The sequence below is a fragment of the Littorina saxatilis genome, linkage group LG1 (assembly GCF_037325665.1).
Source record: "Littorina saxatilis isolate snail1 linkage group LG1, US_GU_Lsax_2.0, whole genome shotgun sequence".
NCBI classification, from domain to species: domain Eukaryota; kingdom Metazoa; phylum Mollusca; class Gastropoda; order Littorinimorpha; family Littorinidae; genus Littorina; species Littorina saxatilis.
This window is the reverse complement of record NC_090245.1, coordinates 37760387-37775177: the sequence shown is the minus strand read 5'-3', so window position 1 is coordinate 37775177 and position 14791 is coordinate 37760387. Positions and strand designations below refer to the sequence as shown.

At 40.0% G+C, this 14791-nt stretch overlaps 2 protein-coding genes across 2 annotated transcripts; both read left to right on the top strand.

The window, feature by feature from the left end:
• Positions 1 to 9: 9 nt before the first annotated feature.
• On the top strand, positions 10 to 5796 carry LOC138968825 (glutathione S-transferase omega-1-like). The gene is made up of 5 exons (XM_070341479.1): positions 10 to 184; positions 2026 to 2131; positions 2443 to 2665; positions 3133 to 3265; positions 4325 to 5796. The coding sequence occupies exons 1-5, from the start codon at positions 40 to 42 to the stop codon at positions 4633 to 4635; spliced, it is 918 nt and encodes a 305-aa protein (XP_070197580.1). The 5' UTR covers positions 10 to 39; the 3' UTR covers positions 4636 to 5796.
• A 634-nt stretch (positions 5797 to 6430) lies between these two features.
• On the top strand, positions 6431 to 14098 carry LOC138968711 (sphingomyelin phosphodiesterase 5-like). The gene is made up of 8 exons (XM_070341336.1): positions 6431 to 6500; positions 6813 to 7727; positions 9138 to 9314; positions 10120 to 10195; positions 10773 to 10913; positions 11283 to 11372; positions 12443 to 12687; positions 13367 to 14098. The coding sequence occupies exons 2-8, from the start codon at positions 7032 to 7034 to the stop codon at positions 13451 to 13453; spliced, it is 1512 nt and encodes a 503-aa protein (XP_070197437.1). The 5' UTR covers positions 6431 to 6500; positions 6813 to 7031; the 3' UTR covers positions 13454 to 14098.
• Positions 14099 to 14791: the final 693 nt, after the last annotated feature.

Sequence of the window (14791 nt, the reverse complement as noted above, 5' to 3'; positions counted from 1 at the left end):
GGAATTGCTACAAATGAGAAGAGGTGCAACCTTTGCACCATGAAGAGGATTGTTGGAATCAGTGGAGGAACAAAAGTCAAAACAACACTTTGTTCACTCTGCAAACTTAGTGTTGAAAGTAACAGGTGTCTGCACACAATGGAAGGAAATGTTCCGCGGATGACACAACGAACATTCGATGATGGTACTAGTGGATCTGATGCAGATAGTGAACAGTTACCTTCTCCAGAGACATAGATGATAGAATGATGTCTCTGCCTTCTCTCATTTGCAAACCTACACTAGACCAGTGGCATTGACTTATTATGTGATTTTAATTTAAGGTCTTAGGTATGAGCTAACAGTGTGATTTTCTCTAAATATTAGTGGTAATGTTGTTCAAACTAATGCGTTGTAAATGTAAATTCATAGATCAGAATCCACTGCACTGAATTTAAGCCTCCAATTTTGCAGAACCAGCTCTTGTTAGCTTGGTCAAAGAAACTACAATGTTTGGCTTGGTCAATCAAATTGGTGTTTTTTTCAAATGGATATTAACAGCTATTGTGTTTTCAGCGTAGCAATAGGGTCCGATATTTAGACGAGACAAGTATAATGCCGACGAGTCGAAGACGAGTCGAATTATACTTGTTCGAGTCTAAATATCGGACCCTATTGCTACGCTGAAAACACAATAGCGATTATATAGCTGTTCTGACCTTGATTTGTTGTTCCAAACTTACAAAATGACAGTTTTTGCATCGATGCGTTGATCTCAGGTTTTGATAGCAGACGCCGTTTCTTATGCGCATTAGTTTTGCGCAGGCGCCACACTGACTTTGGAAAAAACCTCGATTTGACAACACAGCTGTTAAACAGCTTTTTATTAGTTCATTCGTATACAACAAAAAGAAGTTTGAGTTTTAATTTTGAACAAGACTACTTATGAAGAAGACCAAAACACAACATCAACGGAAAACTAGAAACAACTGAAGAACTAGGATGCAACAAGGGGAGGAGAAGAGAACAGCTAATCCGTACAACGCGAACAGACGGCAGCGAAGTTTTCAGTTTGGTGAATGGCATTTATACTTGTCTCGTCATGAAGCGAATTTTTCAACCTCAGTTATAAACGACTACATGAATGTTAGTGCCATGGGTTGAACATCAATACTTCAGAGGGGAATTGGGGTATTTAGTGTGGAGTTACGAGATAAGAAAAGTCGAATGCGAAAGTTTGTGTCAGTCGGCAACTTAGCTCACACAGGCACACAAAAACGGCTGTTCCGTTTTACTCCCCTGTTTGTACTACATCTTTCGACTTTGGGCATTTTGTGGTGTTTAGGGACAGAAAATAATTGGTTTAGTCCTGTTTCATCAGGAAGTTAGCAGAAAAGGGTATGCTATCGACATTTGTAAAGCTGAAAAACATTCCCGAGAAGAATTTCAAGTTGTCAGTGTGTGCTGTTGTCGATTGAAACATCGTGTGGTACAGATGGGTAAACCGGAACCATGCGTCTTTGTTATTGTCAATATGCTTTTGGATATTGGCAAATATGGCCGACTTCCGTAGCATTATGCTTTGATGATCGGAAGAGACCATCCAGTCACAGCCCACGAATTCCCCCACGTGTCCATCAGAATAGCTATATTTATACATTTATAATCATATGCGTGAGGCATGACTAAAACCCCCAAAAGTTGCTCTGAGCACCTGGAAGTGAGAAGTGAAATAAAGGGTAATGGTCAGTCGAATCTAATTTGCTGTTATAAAATAAATGCTCTGCCAGTGTTGCTCTGATCCTCTCTTTAAATCCTTCAGACCATGATAGATAAATAAAACTGCAGTAAAATTGAGATGGCTTGAGGCATGCAGTCACTTACATGATATGCTGCAAGAAGTGACAAAATGTTATCTTTTGACTATAATAATAGTAAACTTTTAAACAGTGTTGACTATAGTTGACATCAGATGGTTTTGGGGAGATGCATGTCTATAGATCTATTCATTCAATATTGTGATTTTGACAATTGTGTGCTTTGCAGCTACAGCATGGCCAGCACTTAATGGGAACTCTCTGCGGCTGTACAGCATGCGATTCTGTCCCTACGCTCAGCGTGCACGCCTAGTCCTGGCACACAAAAACATCCTGTAAGCTTTATTTTATTCTCGAGCTGTTACTAAATCTGTTTATAATGTTGCAGAAAATAACCAAAAAATAAATACAGACTACTCTACTGCTCAGAGAGGATGCACATAAATCTTTTGAGTTCATAATTATATCTATGAATGCATGTGTACAATCTACAATTTCATATATGAAGATGTAAATGGTGTTTTTTGTGTGTGTGCATTGTTTGAACATCTTGCAAATATAATACATCACGTAACATGGTATTTGCTTAACAATTTAAAAAAAATTCTGCATCTGAATACATCTGTCTGTTCCATCATGTTAACAGGCATGAAACGGTCAATGTGCACTTAAAGCGGAAACCTTCATGGCTACTGGAGCGGAACCCCAAAGGTCGTGTACCTGTCCTTGAGCACCCAGACGGGCGTATCATATTTGAGTCTATCGTCGTTTGCCAGTACCTTGATGAGATCTTCCCATACGACCGACTGACCCCCACTGACTCCTACAGAAAAGCCCGTGATAGGTTGCTCGTGGATTACTGTGACAAGGTGGGTAATAGGTGATCAAGAAGTCAGGTTTTAAGTAGAAGATTTTCGGAAATAACTCTGTGGGGTTTGTATGGGTGGTAAAATAGTGAATACCCTTGCTTTTTCTCTGACACATAAGTTCACACATGGTCCTGTCCTTGTGTTTTTGACACACCCCTCGCACTTGAGTAAAATCAAGGGTATTCACTATTTCACAACCCATACAAACCTGACAGAGTTATTTTGGGAATTTGTCTTTTGATTAAATTGTTAATGCAGGTTTTTTTTCTCGGTACCAGTTCAGGTTTTATAAATTTCTCGAGATGTACAGACATTTTGGAGGCATAAAAGAATCAAACTCATGACATCAGCTTATCAAGCATAAAACCTACCACAGTGGAGCCCCCTGCATTTGAAGACCATCTGTTTTTAAAGTCTTTTATACCGGCAGAAAAATCTTCTTAGGCCCATAACTGTTTTCTCTGCAGTTCATGATGGCAACTTACCAGCTGCTGTTTACAGACGGAACAAGTGAGGAAGAAAAAGCTACCATCCAGAAAGGTCTCAGCATATACGAAAAAGAATTCAACAAGCGACTTCCTGATGGCCCTTTCTTTGGAGGTTAGTAGAGTTGACATTTTGAAGGCATAAACGAATCATAAAAGATGATTGGCGGGAAAATAGCTCAGTCGGCAGGGGCGCTAGCTTCAAAACCAGTTGTCGCTATTGGCGTGAGTTCGATCCCCACCTTCGGCGAGGGATTTATTTTCCAGAGTGAACTTTGTGCAGACTCTCTTCGGTGTCCGAACACCCCCCGTGTGCACGCATGCGCTCAATAAAGAACCCAAGTTCAAAGCGAAAGTCTCAGGGCTTGGAAACACGAATACACGCATGCTGGGAAATAAAATGGGTAGCGCCGTACTGTATGGCAGCTATAGCTTTTCCCAGAGAGAAAGCAGCCCGAATTTCCATGAGGGTAACCTCACAGGACTATATGAAATCTTATTCTTTTCCTTTTCCTTAAGCCAGTGATCTATAAGTATAACTCTACAGACGAGAGGATATCTTCCAATATAGGATGATTGATTGATTGGTACACGGTGTCCTCTCACAGCAGGTATTAATGCATAAAGACAGCTGGATGACCAAGTACATATGTGATTAGGCAGAAAATATGTGATGGCAGGCATTGGTTATTAGAAGAAGGGATGATGTCTGTGATTTTTTTTTTATGTCATGCATGCGGAGCTAAAAGTAAAACACTGAAAACAGAGTGAGTGTTGAAACTGTATCTGCCATTGGTTATTGTCTTGGTTAAAGTTTTCTTCGTTCAGACTGACATAAACCTGAAGCGAGGGTAATGTTTAAACTGTATAGTTGAGTAAGAAAACTAAGGACCTGGACAGGAGTTTCTTGGTTGTTATTGAGAATGTTACATATTTTGTACAACACAAGTAAGATGCCAGTATCTACATTTTTTCTGCTTTGATGTGTTGCTTACTACAGTGGAACCCCCTTTTTAAGACCTCCAAACATTCTAGAAAATCTGATCAAATGTTGATATGGAGATAGAGTCCCAGACGTTTTGATCAGAAAATCAAAGAAAGCAAGGTCTTAACTGGAAGGAGGAGGTCTTAAATCAGGAGTCTTAAAGAACTAAAATTTGAATGCTCTTTTCAGGAAACAAACCAGCAATGGCAGACTACCTGATCTGGCCATGGATAGAAAGACTTCCAATGTTTGATGACTACACGGCTACTTCCACCAACGCCACACCACCTACCAACACCCTGGAGATTGGCGTCACTTCAAGCACATATCCCAGAGTTTATCACTGGATGGAGGCCATGTTCCAACTGCCCGCTGTCAAAGAGACAATGTTTGATTTGAGATCACACGGGCGCTTTGGGCGTTCGCAGCTGACCGCAGATCCAGAATATGACATGGGGTTGGAGAATGAGCCACCGCTGCCATCTGTTTCAAAGTTGTAAACTTTCAGATACATGAGGTTTTTCAAAAGCTCATCAAGAATGCTACTCTGGTCGCATATGTTTATTTTGCATACCATTCAAACCATAATAGGGAGCTAAAGCAATGCAAACCCAATGTTTGGGAGACACAAAAAGTGTCAGACTAAATGGGCAAGTTTTCGAAAATCTTGACACATTTTTGGCAAAATGCTGCCGATTTTGGGAAATTTGCAAAAATTGTGTCAAAACCCCAAATTCGGCAATTCCGTGGATTGGGCACGACCTATACATACCAAATATACATGCTCTGGTTGCTTTCTGTAAATTAAGGCATTTAAGATTATTGTGTCACTCTGTACAGAAAGCAGTCAGACTTAGACTTTTTGCATGGAAGGTCGCTCTTGTCCTGTGTAAAAACCTGGACAGATCTGTGGTGGCTGTTGAGGTGTTTTACACAGGAAGGGGGGTATTCTTAACCAGCTTTTCTTGTTTTTGCTCTTGTTGATAACTGTTTTGTAATGTTTGAGACAACTACATGTCATACTAGTACACATTCTCTCGTATGAGTAACCCTAGAAGAGCAATCTGCGGAAGCATTTTTAGAAAAAATGGCAGATGGCTCATCGAATACATGCAATCAAAAAAATACTTTTTAATGCACTTTTGTTGCAAAAACAGCGTGGACAGAAGCACGAATAGCTGGTACATGTTGTATACTGTATATGTATACATATTGCTTCATGTTACAGTTATACTTCTTCTAAAAAGCAAAGAGATTACAAAAGACCAGAAAATATTTATATCTGGACTCCTTCCGGAATCAGTAATCAGATAACCAATGATCTATTTTAGCAGCAGTGTAAGACTACTTACCTTGCGATTTTTCTGAACAGTAATACTAAATCTTGCAAAATTCAAGTGATAATGAAATATGGTTGAAATGTGAGTGGACAGTTGTCTGAATGGATGGATGATGCGTGTGTGTGTGTGTGTGAGAGAGAAAGTTTGTGTTTGTATTTGTGCCGGCAAGCATTAACAACCAAGAGATAGGGAGTGAGAGAAACCACAATGTTGCGATGTAATTAAAATAAATGTCTTTTACTGTTGAAGGATGCATTTGTGAATCAAGTGACTGTGATAATTTTGAGATAATATAAATGGTATAATTCACACAAATATGAACAGGTGTTGGCGTTTTTCTGTGTAAATTGTTGTGTGTGTGCATGTCTGTGTGTGAGTGTGTGCGTGTGTGTATATGTGTGTATGTGTGTGAGCTCTTTGTTGAGACTGATCAGCTTCAGAATGCTTAACCTTGTGTTGATGCTACATTTGGGTTGTCCATTTCTCTCTTTAGTTTCATCATCCTGTTCTTTTTACACTCATACCCCCCCCCCCCCCCCCCCCACACACACACACACATACACACACACACACACTTTTTTTTGTCCCTCATTTTGTTCGTGTTGCTTTCTTGTGTGGGTTGTTATTGTTTTTGTTTTATTCGATTTCAGCCTGAAGATTACATTTCTTTGTATGAGAAAAAAAAAGTGAGTTGGCAAAACAAAACGACAACTTGTGCATGGATAGATGCATGGTCACATACTATTCAGGTCAAATAAAAATGAATACTTTGTTTTCCCCTTTTTTGTTTGACAACAAAAGCAGTTTATACAGAGAGCAACAAAACAGGGACGGTATGTTTTTAGTGAACGCAGATTTTGTTTGTTTTGCCTTGTGTCTTTTTTCTTGATGGCTATCTTATTCCTAACCAGGATATTCTCATTTAGCAAGAATAATCCTGAATAGTTTGCTCGAAGTAACCTCCCTTGGATGCTGTCTGCTTGACAACTTTCCTGCACAAGATCTTACAGCTTGGGTGAGAAAATGTAAGAGCATTTGCAAAATCGGTTCGGTATGTTTCATTGCTTCTGATTTCTAATGAATGACTAGGCTAATTATTTCTTAAGCATTCAGTTTCAGTTCAGTTTTCACACATAATATGAATGTCCAATACCTTTATTTATCGTAACTTACCGTAAGGCTTCAATTTTCAAATATGGGGATCAAAGTTCACGGTCATTTAACGGCTGCATATCAGCCTCAATCAGTCTAGATGGACATTTCTATCAAAACGCAATTACCTTGACCGTCGATCTTGATGGTCTGACCTCACGTTATCTCCTTAATTTTCTGTGCAGGTGTGCAGTGTGGCCTTCTGGCGATCTAACATTTAGAAGCACACACAGTTCTAATAGGGGAACTGCATCGCATGGACATGTCATTGCCCTGAAAGAAAACCTGAACTAAATTGTGGAAAAGAACCCGAATCAGCTTGCACTTCTATGCAGAAATTACACACGCGTGACTCATTTGAACTAAGAGCAAACTTTCTGTAACTTGCAGCTGTACAAAGTAAGATGGCTTCTCACAACTGCCACTGCTTGCAACCATCAGGTTGCCTCCCTTGGCCTCTGGATGCTCTCCTAAATTTGTCAGTCATTCTTATTTGGCCAAGTCTGGCCGCGTTGAGTGGACTGGTTTCCTTATGTCTCCCAACCACGGTCGAGAAAAATGATCCGTTCAAACTGCTGTTCAAAAAGTTAACGTTGGGCCCACTGTACGTAGGCATCTTCCTTCTTGCTCTACCAGCTGCCTTGCTCGCGATGCCATTACGCATCCTGCTGTCCTTGATGAAAAAACCTTTCCAGTATTCAGTTGTCAAGAAGGCCCACACTCAATCCGAGGAAGAATTCATGATAAAATCCCTGTCGGACTACCGTCTTGGAGAGCACCAGTTTGGAATAGCGTCAGGAAATATTTGTCTCCTGCCCGAATTTCTGGCAAGATACAACAACCTGTCTCACTCAGGACAGAGAGCAAGGTCAATAGGTGAGAGAATCGTCATTGATCAGTTCTTTTACGGAGGCGTTCCAAAGTCTATACTGGGTTTGCCTGCCAATGGAGTGAAAAAGAATGATGTGAGAAGTTCACGTAAAGAAATACAGCGCTTTGTGGGAGGCTTGGCAGCTCATTTCCCTCGGCTTGACTTCCTGTGCCTACAAGAGGTCTTTGACTGGAACTACAACAAAGTGCTACGAGAGGAGCTTCACAAGGTATGGAGGGATGATGGTGATGGTAATGATGAGGATTTATATGGTGATGGTGGTTAATTTTGCCTGTGCCAATGTATACACGCATACATTTGTGTGTGCGTGTGAACGCATGTGTAAATATAAACAGACATGAGAATGTTACGTCAATACAATGTGTAAGATTTTCTGTAAATTTCAAAGCCCTAGCTGAAGGGTTTTTGAGTCACTTGAGAAAAAGTGACTCTATGTAATCGGTCAGTGTTAGTCTGTCCGGCCGGCCGGCCGGCCGGCCGTCCGGCCGGCCGGCCGTCCGGCCGGCCGGCCGGCCGTAGACACCACCTTAACGTTGGACTTTTCTCGGAAACTATCAAAGCGATCCGGCTCATATTTTGTTTAGTCGTGACCTCCAATGACCTCTACACTTTAACGATGGTTTCGTTGACCTTTGACCTTTTTCAAGGTCACAGGTCAGCGTCAAAGGAAAAATTAGACATTTTATATCTTTGACAAAGTTCATCGGATGTGATTGAAACTTTGTAGGATTATTCTTTACATCAAAGTATTTACATCTGTAGCCTTTTACGAACGTTATCAGAAAAACAAGGGAGATAACTAGCCTTTTCTGTTCGGCAACACACAACTTAACGTTGGGCTTTTCTCGGAAACTATAAAAGTGACCGGGCTCAAATTTTATGTGAACGTGACTCCCAGTGACCTCTACACTTTGACGTCTGCTTTGGTGACCTTTGACCTTTTTCAAGGTCACAGGTATGTCTTGAAGGAAAAAAATTGAAATATCATATCTCTGAAACTATTCATCGGATTTGATTCAAACTTTATAGGATTATTCTTTACATCAAATTATTTACATCTGTATTGTGTTGTGAATAGCAATTTCTTCCTGTCCATCTGATGCCTCATATAATATTCAGAACTGCGAAAGTGACTCGATCGAGCGTTTGCTCTTCTTGTTGTTACTTAAAATCAGTATTAAAAAGCAGGCATATAACACAGCTTTGCTCACAGTCAGTAATTTCAGTAAAAATTGATATGATAGGATTCCATGTCTGGTAAAGAAAGGTTAAAACAACAAGGACAAACTCAACCTTGTCTATCTGTTCTCATTAAATTAATCTGGTAACAAAGTAATTTTTCTATAATTTTATCGTCTGCATTGCACAAATCAACATTCTTCTTCTTTTAAAGCTAAAAATTCTATTTGTTAAAATTGAGAAATTCATACCTTAATTGAGAGAGAGAGAGAGAGAGAGAGAGAGAGAGAGTCTCAAATGTTGGTAACCTACACATGTTTTAAACAGAGAATGCAAGAAAAAAGGAAATCAAAAGGGAGAAAGGAGGAAAGCAGCGCTGGGTCTAAAAATTAGATTTAAACTGAAGAAATGAAGTTACATGCGACATATTTGTGTGCAGGTATTTCCCTACATTCTGCATGATGTGGGTGTGATGTCTCTCAGCAGCAACTACTTCATGATCAACTCGGGTCTGATGTTTGCCAGCCGACACCCCGTGCTGAACGCTGACTTCAAGTTCTACAAACACTCCATCTCTCAGTGTGTCTTCACCAGCAAGGGGCTGCTGACGGTCAAGGTAAGTACACAGAGGAATTCCCCTTTTAAGACAACCATCCCCCCTCCCCCTCCCCCTGATTGTAGACTCCCTGCCTTTCATTTAAGAACCTGTTTTCTCAGATTTCATAATCTGTGTAAATTTACTCCCATTTAAGACTCCCTCCTTTTTAAGACCTGATTTTCTCCTATTTTTTTGGAAATCTTAAAAGGGGGTTCCACTGTATTTTTTTTATTGTATTTTTCGCAACAGTGGAACCTTCCTTTTAGAACTTTCAACATCTGAGAAGATTAGGTCTTAAAAAGAAGGTAGTCTTGAGGTAAATTTACAGTGGTTTTGAGCTGAAAATCTTAAAACAAGGTCTTAATCAAGGTGTCTTAAAAGGGGGGGGGGGGGTTCAATTGTAGCTTATAAGTCTGTGAGTTAGTAAGTTAATGGCAGGTGAACTAGTTAGCTAGACGTATAAGCGCTACGAATGTTCGTGTCCGTTTATGAATTACTGAATGAATTTGCAAGTGACAAAGGAATCCTTGTACGGAATGTACAAATGCCTAAGACATTTTTAAGTGAAAAATTAATGAAGCTTTTCCACTTACCACCTTGTGTAGTGTCTCCTTGCTCTATTTATTAATGTGCATTGTATCTTGTATGTATGAATGAATGGGGTTATTTATTTTTTTTACTGTACATGTATTTTCTTTATTTTCTTTATTGTCTTTTTTATTTACCCATTTATCGGTATAGTTATTTTTGGTTCATTCATATACTTATTATTTATTTATGTATTTATTGATTCATTTTGACCTATCTATCAACATATTCACAGGTTCTCATTGGCAAAGACACAGACTCAAAGAGACAAGTGGGCTACATCTTTTCAACACACCTTCAAGCTTACCAAGGTCATTCTCACTTTTTACAATTTTATCTCATCCTGAAGAAATGAGTCAGTCAAGCCAAATTGTGTCAAATGAAATGACACCACGTCTCAGGCCTGACAGCTATCCTTCTCAGTGTGCAGCGCATACACACAGACAACATATTGTGTGTGTGTGTGTGTGTGCGTTTTATTTTTACTGAATCTGGTGTATCGATAATGCATTTTGCCCTTGCTTTTGCCCTTGCTTATCCTGAGATGCACCTCTTTTCTCTCATTCAGAAGGGATTTGTCAAGCAGAGCACGTTATTACATGTACTCTGTTTCTCAGTCGCAGAAGTTCAGAGAACTCAATGTCGTTCTGAGCTAAGTTCTTGTTCTTTTGATTTTCTCCTCATTATTTGTATGTCAATCCACCACAAAAACCATTCGATTAACGTATATATCTAATTGTTTCAATTTGTCTATGACAAAACGTTCCATAAACTTATTTTTTCTTGTTTTTATTTTTTTTATTCAGAAGTGGAGAGAATGCGCTTTTTTCTGTGATGATTATCTGTAACCAACATATCTTTTTTAGGTTATTCTTTTCATTTCTACAGGAACTCAGCCGGTGATAGCTCGCCAGTTAGATGATATCTTGGAGTGGAGTGCAGAGTTCAGGAAGCAGACAGCTGACAGTAGAGACGTCGTTCTCTTTGACATCATCTGTGGTGATCTCAACTTTGACAACCTCTCTCCAGGTTAGCCTAAATGTTTTGAGTTTCTTTTCTTCTGATTTTGGTGTGGTTATCTGGTGAATTGGCTGAATTGCCAGATAAGTCATCAGAGACTGAAATCAGCTTTTTTTTTTCCAGAGGTGTGTTAATTGATCCCAGGAACATTCAGTTTTCTGTTTAGTTATTCTGAGGTCTGTAACACTTTCAAATTTAAAAAAACAAAAAAACAAACTATTAACAGGTTTGTTGCACAGTTTTTCAACATAAATCCTCACTAAACGTTCATAAATATCAAAAGTGAACTAAACCTGCAATGAAGACAGTACATGTATAACAAACATTGCAATATTTGGGATAATTTACTCTGATTGTTTTTTTCTCCCAATCTACCAGGGGATAAACTCAGCCGAGACCATGGCATCTTTGACCACTACCATGACCCATGTCGAGTCAGGCCGGGGGAGGATCAACCCTGGGTAGTCGGTAAGAGTGTAGACAGTACTGTTGTCAGCTTTCACCGATTTTTTTTTGTAAGAAGTGACAGTTGTCATATTTGTAGCATACAGAAGCTTCCGGCTTGACCAATGAATGCCTCCCAGAGCGCCCAATGTTGCCTGCTGGAGAACCCATGTGAAGATCCCGGAGTTGCTCACTATACGCCATGCTACTAATTTTAATGTTTGTTTTCCATTTCTACCAGCTTCCTGCGAAGTTTGCAACTTTGGAAAACTCGCCATGGTTACTTTGCCATGATTTTGTAAGCTTGAAATTGACGGACAGAGTTGCTTCCTATGTCATGGAAGGCTAAGGGTTGATATATATATCTAAAATATTGTATTTTTAGCTTTTGATAGTTGTCACATTTTCTGTGTAAAAGTATTCTTGTTGACTTCAGTGAATTAAAGTAAGCTTAAATGTATGGTATTTCTTTCATTTTGATGTTGTTAGATTTGATGTTTGTCAGTTAATTGTGAAAGATGTCTTTTTGTTTATTTCTTGAGAGGGGTTCAGGGTGTATGTCTTGTTGATTTTGAAATTAGCATATTAAGAGGATGAAAGTCGCTTGTTCATTTCAATGTTTGTTATTCTCTCAGGTGCCAGGAGAATGGTTCCGAAGAACTTTCACTTACTCTATTACGCATGTCGTCTTCATTTAGAGCGCTTACTTCCCTTTGTGTATCAGATAGCATTTGTCAGTCAATCAGGTTTGTCCTCAAAACAGTAGGTGACTCAAAAACTACTGTATCAATTAAACTGCTGCAGTGGATCGTCTGTAGGGTCCATAGTTGTGGAGATATCGTGGTATAACTTATGAAAATAAAATTCTGGCGGCTTGCTTGACAGGATAGCGTCTGTCGGATGTTGCGAAAATGTAGGTGCGCGTGCACCCACGTGGCCACAACAACTAGGACAGCGATCCTGGCTGACAAACGCAAGTCGTCAACTACAAGCGGTGCCACGACCTCTGTGTTGCGCTAATTTAAAAACAGCTTCAATAAAAGTTGAGTCTTAACTTCTCAGATCAACACCACCTGCCTCCTTTTTTCTCACAGGCACGGAATTCAAGCAGATCTTTATGCATGAGACAACAGCCACAAGCCCTGACTCGTTAAAAGCTTCCCTGGCTGACCCAGTATTGCGACATCGCCATCTGACGGATGCTGACATTGTGGAACAAACCATGGATTCGCTGGTGCACGTCAAGCTTCGGACTGATCACCATGGTAATGTAGTGACATTTCCTGAGGCAGGAATGCGTCGTATTGACTACATCTTGAGCCGGAAGGACACTCCCGTGGTAAGACGTTTAGAAGATTTAATTTTCTAATCTTTTTTTTCCCTGTCTTATTTGGCAAGATCTCACCGCAGACAAATTATGCAGGTTGATTACCTTTTTCTCTCTTGTTGTACAGTCGAACCTTTAATGTGAGGCCCCCTAGATGAGTGGACACCTCCTGTAAAAGGACTCCTTTTAGAGTCCCTTTGTGCTATTGTCTTGACCAAAATATACATGATATTACAGGCCACCAGCAATGTTGGGACACTTAACTGATTCAAACGGTGTTCTTTCTTTAATTGCAAGTACCACTGTATAATGTATTTTATTATGATTTTGTTTCTGGAAAAGTATGATTTTATGTGATAATACTTTGTTTATTGTTGCTTACTCAGCAGTTGCTTTTGAATTACATTTAGAGAAGCAGAGTCAGTGAACCTACTGCAGCCATACCTTGAAATGCACAGACACATGCTCACATATAAAGAAGCACTCAAGCACACCTTTTTAACACATCTCTTCCCCTTATATGATTATCCTAAACCATGAGCAGAATGCTCTGATTTCCCAAAATATTGTCACCTGGAATTATTTGTTCTTCAGCGGTTTGTGTGCATTCAGGTAATTTTTGCTTTAAATTTTGCAGACACAACAGTGCATGACCTCCAGGTTAATTGTTTTATGGACTTCATGATTTCAGGACATTACGAGATTCCAGTTCGTGACAAGACTGGCCTCTCTGACGGACCATATTCCAGTGGCCATGACCTTTAAAGCAAAAGTCTGATATACTTTGTCGTTGTGGACTCTTCACGTCAGTGTGTGTATGTGTGTGTGAGGAAATTACGTTTCAGCGAAAATAAAAAATTGTCCGCGGCAAAAAAAAGGTAAATTAAATTATATGTATACTATTGTCTCTCTATCCATTATTTGCTTACACGAGAACTATCAAAATATTGGTCGAAAATGCTAAAATTCGTTTTCCTTCCGGGGCGCTTTGCCCCCCTAGTCCCCCCAACTCTGCCCCTGTACCCCGCCGGGGCCTAGACGGCCCCTGGACTTCGGCTATATTTTCAGAGTTTTTTCTTTTTTGGAATTCCCATGCCTGAATCTGTTTAAGGCTCTTTTTCTCACAGTATTGCAACCTAACTGCACGGCGACCTGGACAAAAGCAGTGTGCAGTGATGTCTTATCAAACAGATGATTAAAATGGTGTTCAAGTGTTTATTAACATTTATTATTTGGGGATGCCATATCCCGTTATGGGTTCCTGGTATTGTAGATGTCTATATGCACAGTGATGAAATCTGCTCAAGTACAATGTGCATTAAGCAAATGAGGTTTTACATTCAATTTTTTTTCACCTGACAATCATGATTTTGTGTGTGTGTTGGGTCACACTTAAAGATATTAAAACATTCCACTGGTGGCCCTTTGTGTGTGTGTGTGTGTGTGTGTGTGTGTGTGTGTGTGTGTGTGTGTGTGTGTGTGTGAGAGAGAGAGAGAGAGAGAGAGAGAGAGAGAGAAGGAGGGACAGAGAGTGAGTCTGTGCGTGTCTATAACTGAGATGGAGAGTGGGTATATGTGTGCATATTCGTCTGTCAGTTTGCCTGTTTGAGAAAGAGTATGATTGTGCTGCATGTAAGAGAGGGACTGAGTAGGTGTGGGCCTACTTGTAAGAGAGGATTGTGCTGTAAATGTGTATGCGAGAGAATATTTTAGTATGTGTGAAGGGGGGTGGGGGTGTATGTCAGTGATGCTCTTTGCCCTTTATCAGGGAGGGCGCGTGCGGCTCTGACTACTATGTGCACATTGCATCAGATGCCTCCAATCACTGGCAAGGACAGGCTCCTCTAATCATAACAATGCTCAAAGTCAAAGAAACAAACCAATGGTTAATTTCCACAGGGGCTAAGCAAAAACGTGACGGTAATAAGAAGAAAGGCTGGCACCTAGTGTCCGACCTATTGGAGGGCCTGTGAGATTCATCATCAATTAACTCAAGTTACAGAGTACTATTTACGGTGGCTATTTTGTGTTAAAAAGAAAGCGGTGGTCGAGAAGAAGATGAAGAAAAACAAACACACACCCAAAGACAATTTGGCAAATGAGTGGGAAGAAAGAA

Coding starts and splice junctions, on each gene's coding strand:
- LOC138968825 (XM_070341479.1), top strand. CDS start 40: ATGAAGAGGATTGTTGGAATCAGTGGAGGAACAAAAGTCAAAACAACA. Junction 2,132..2,442: donor CTGGCACACAAAAACATCCT/GTAAGCTTTATT, acceptor TCATGTTAACAG/GCATGAAACGGTCAATGTGC. Junction 2,666..3,132: donor TCGTGGATTACTGTGACAAG/GTGGGTAATAGG, acceptor TTTTCTCTGCAG/TTCATGATGGCAACTTACCA.
- LOC138968711 (XM_070341336.1), top strand. CDS start 7,032: ATGGCTTCTCACAACTGCCACTGCTTGCAACCATCAGGTTGCCTCCCT. Junction 10,196..10,772: donor ACACCTTCAAGCTTACCAAG/GTCATTCTCACT, acceptor TCATTTCTACAG/GAACTCAGCCGGTGATAGCT. Junction 10,914..11,282: donor CTTTGACAACCTCTCTCCAG/GTTAGCCTAAAT, acceptor CCAATCTACCAG/GGGATAAACTCAGCCGAGAC.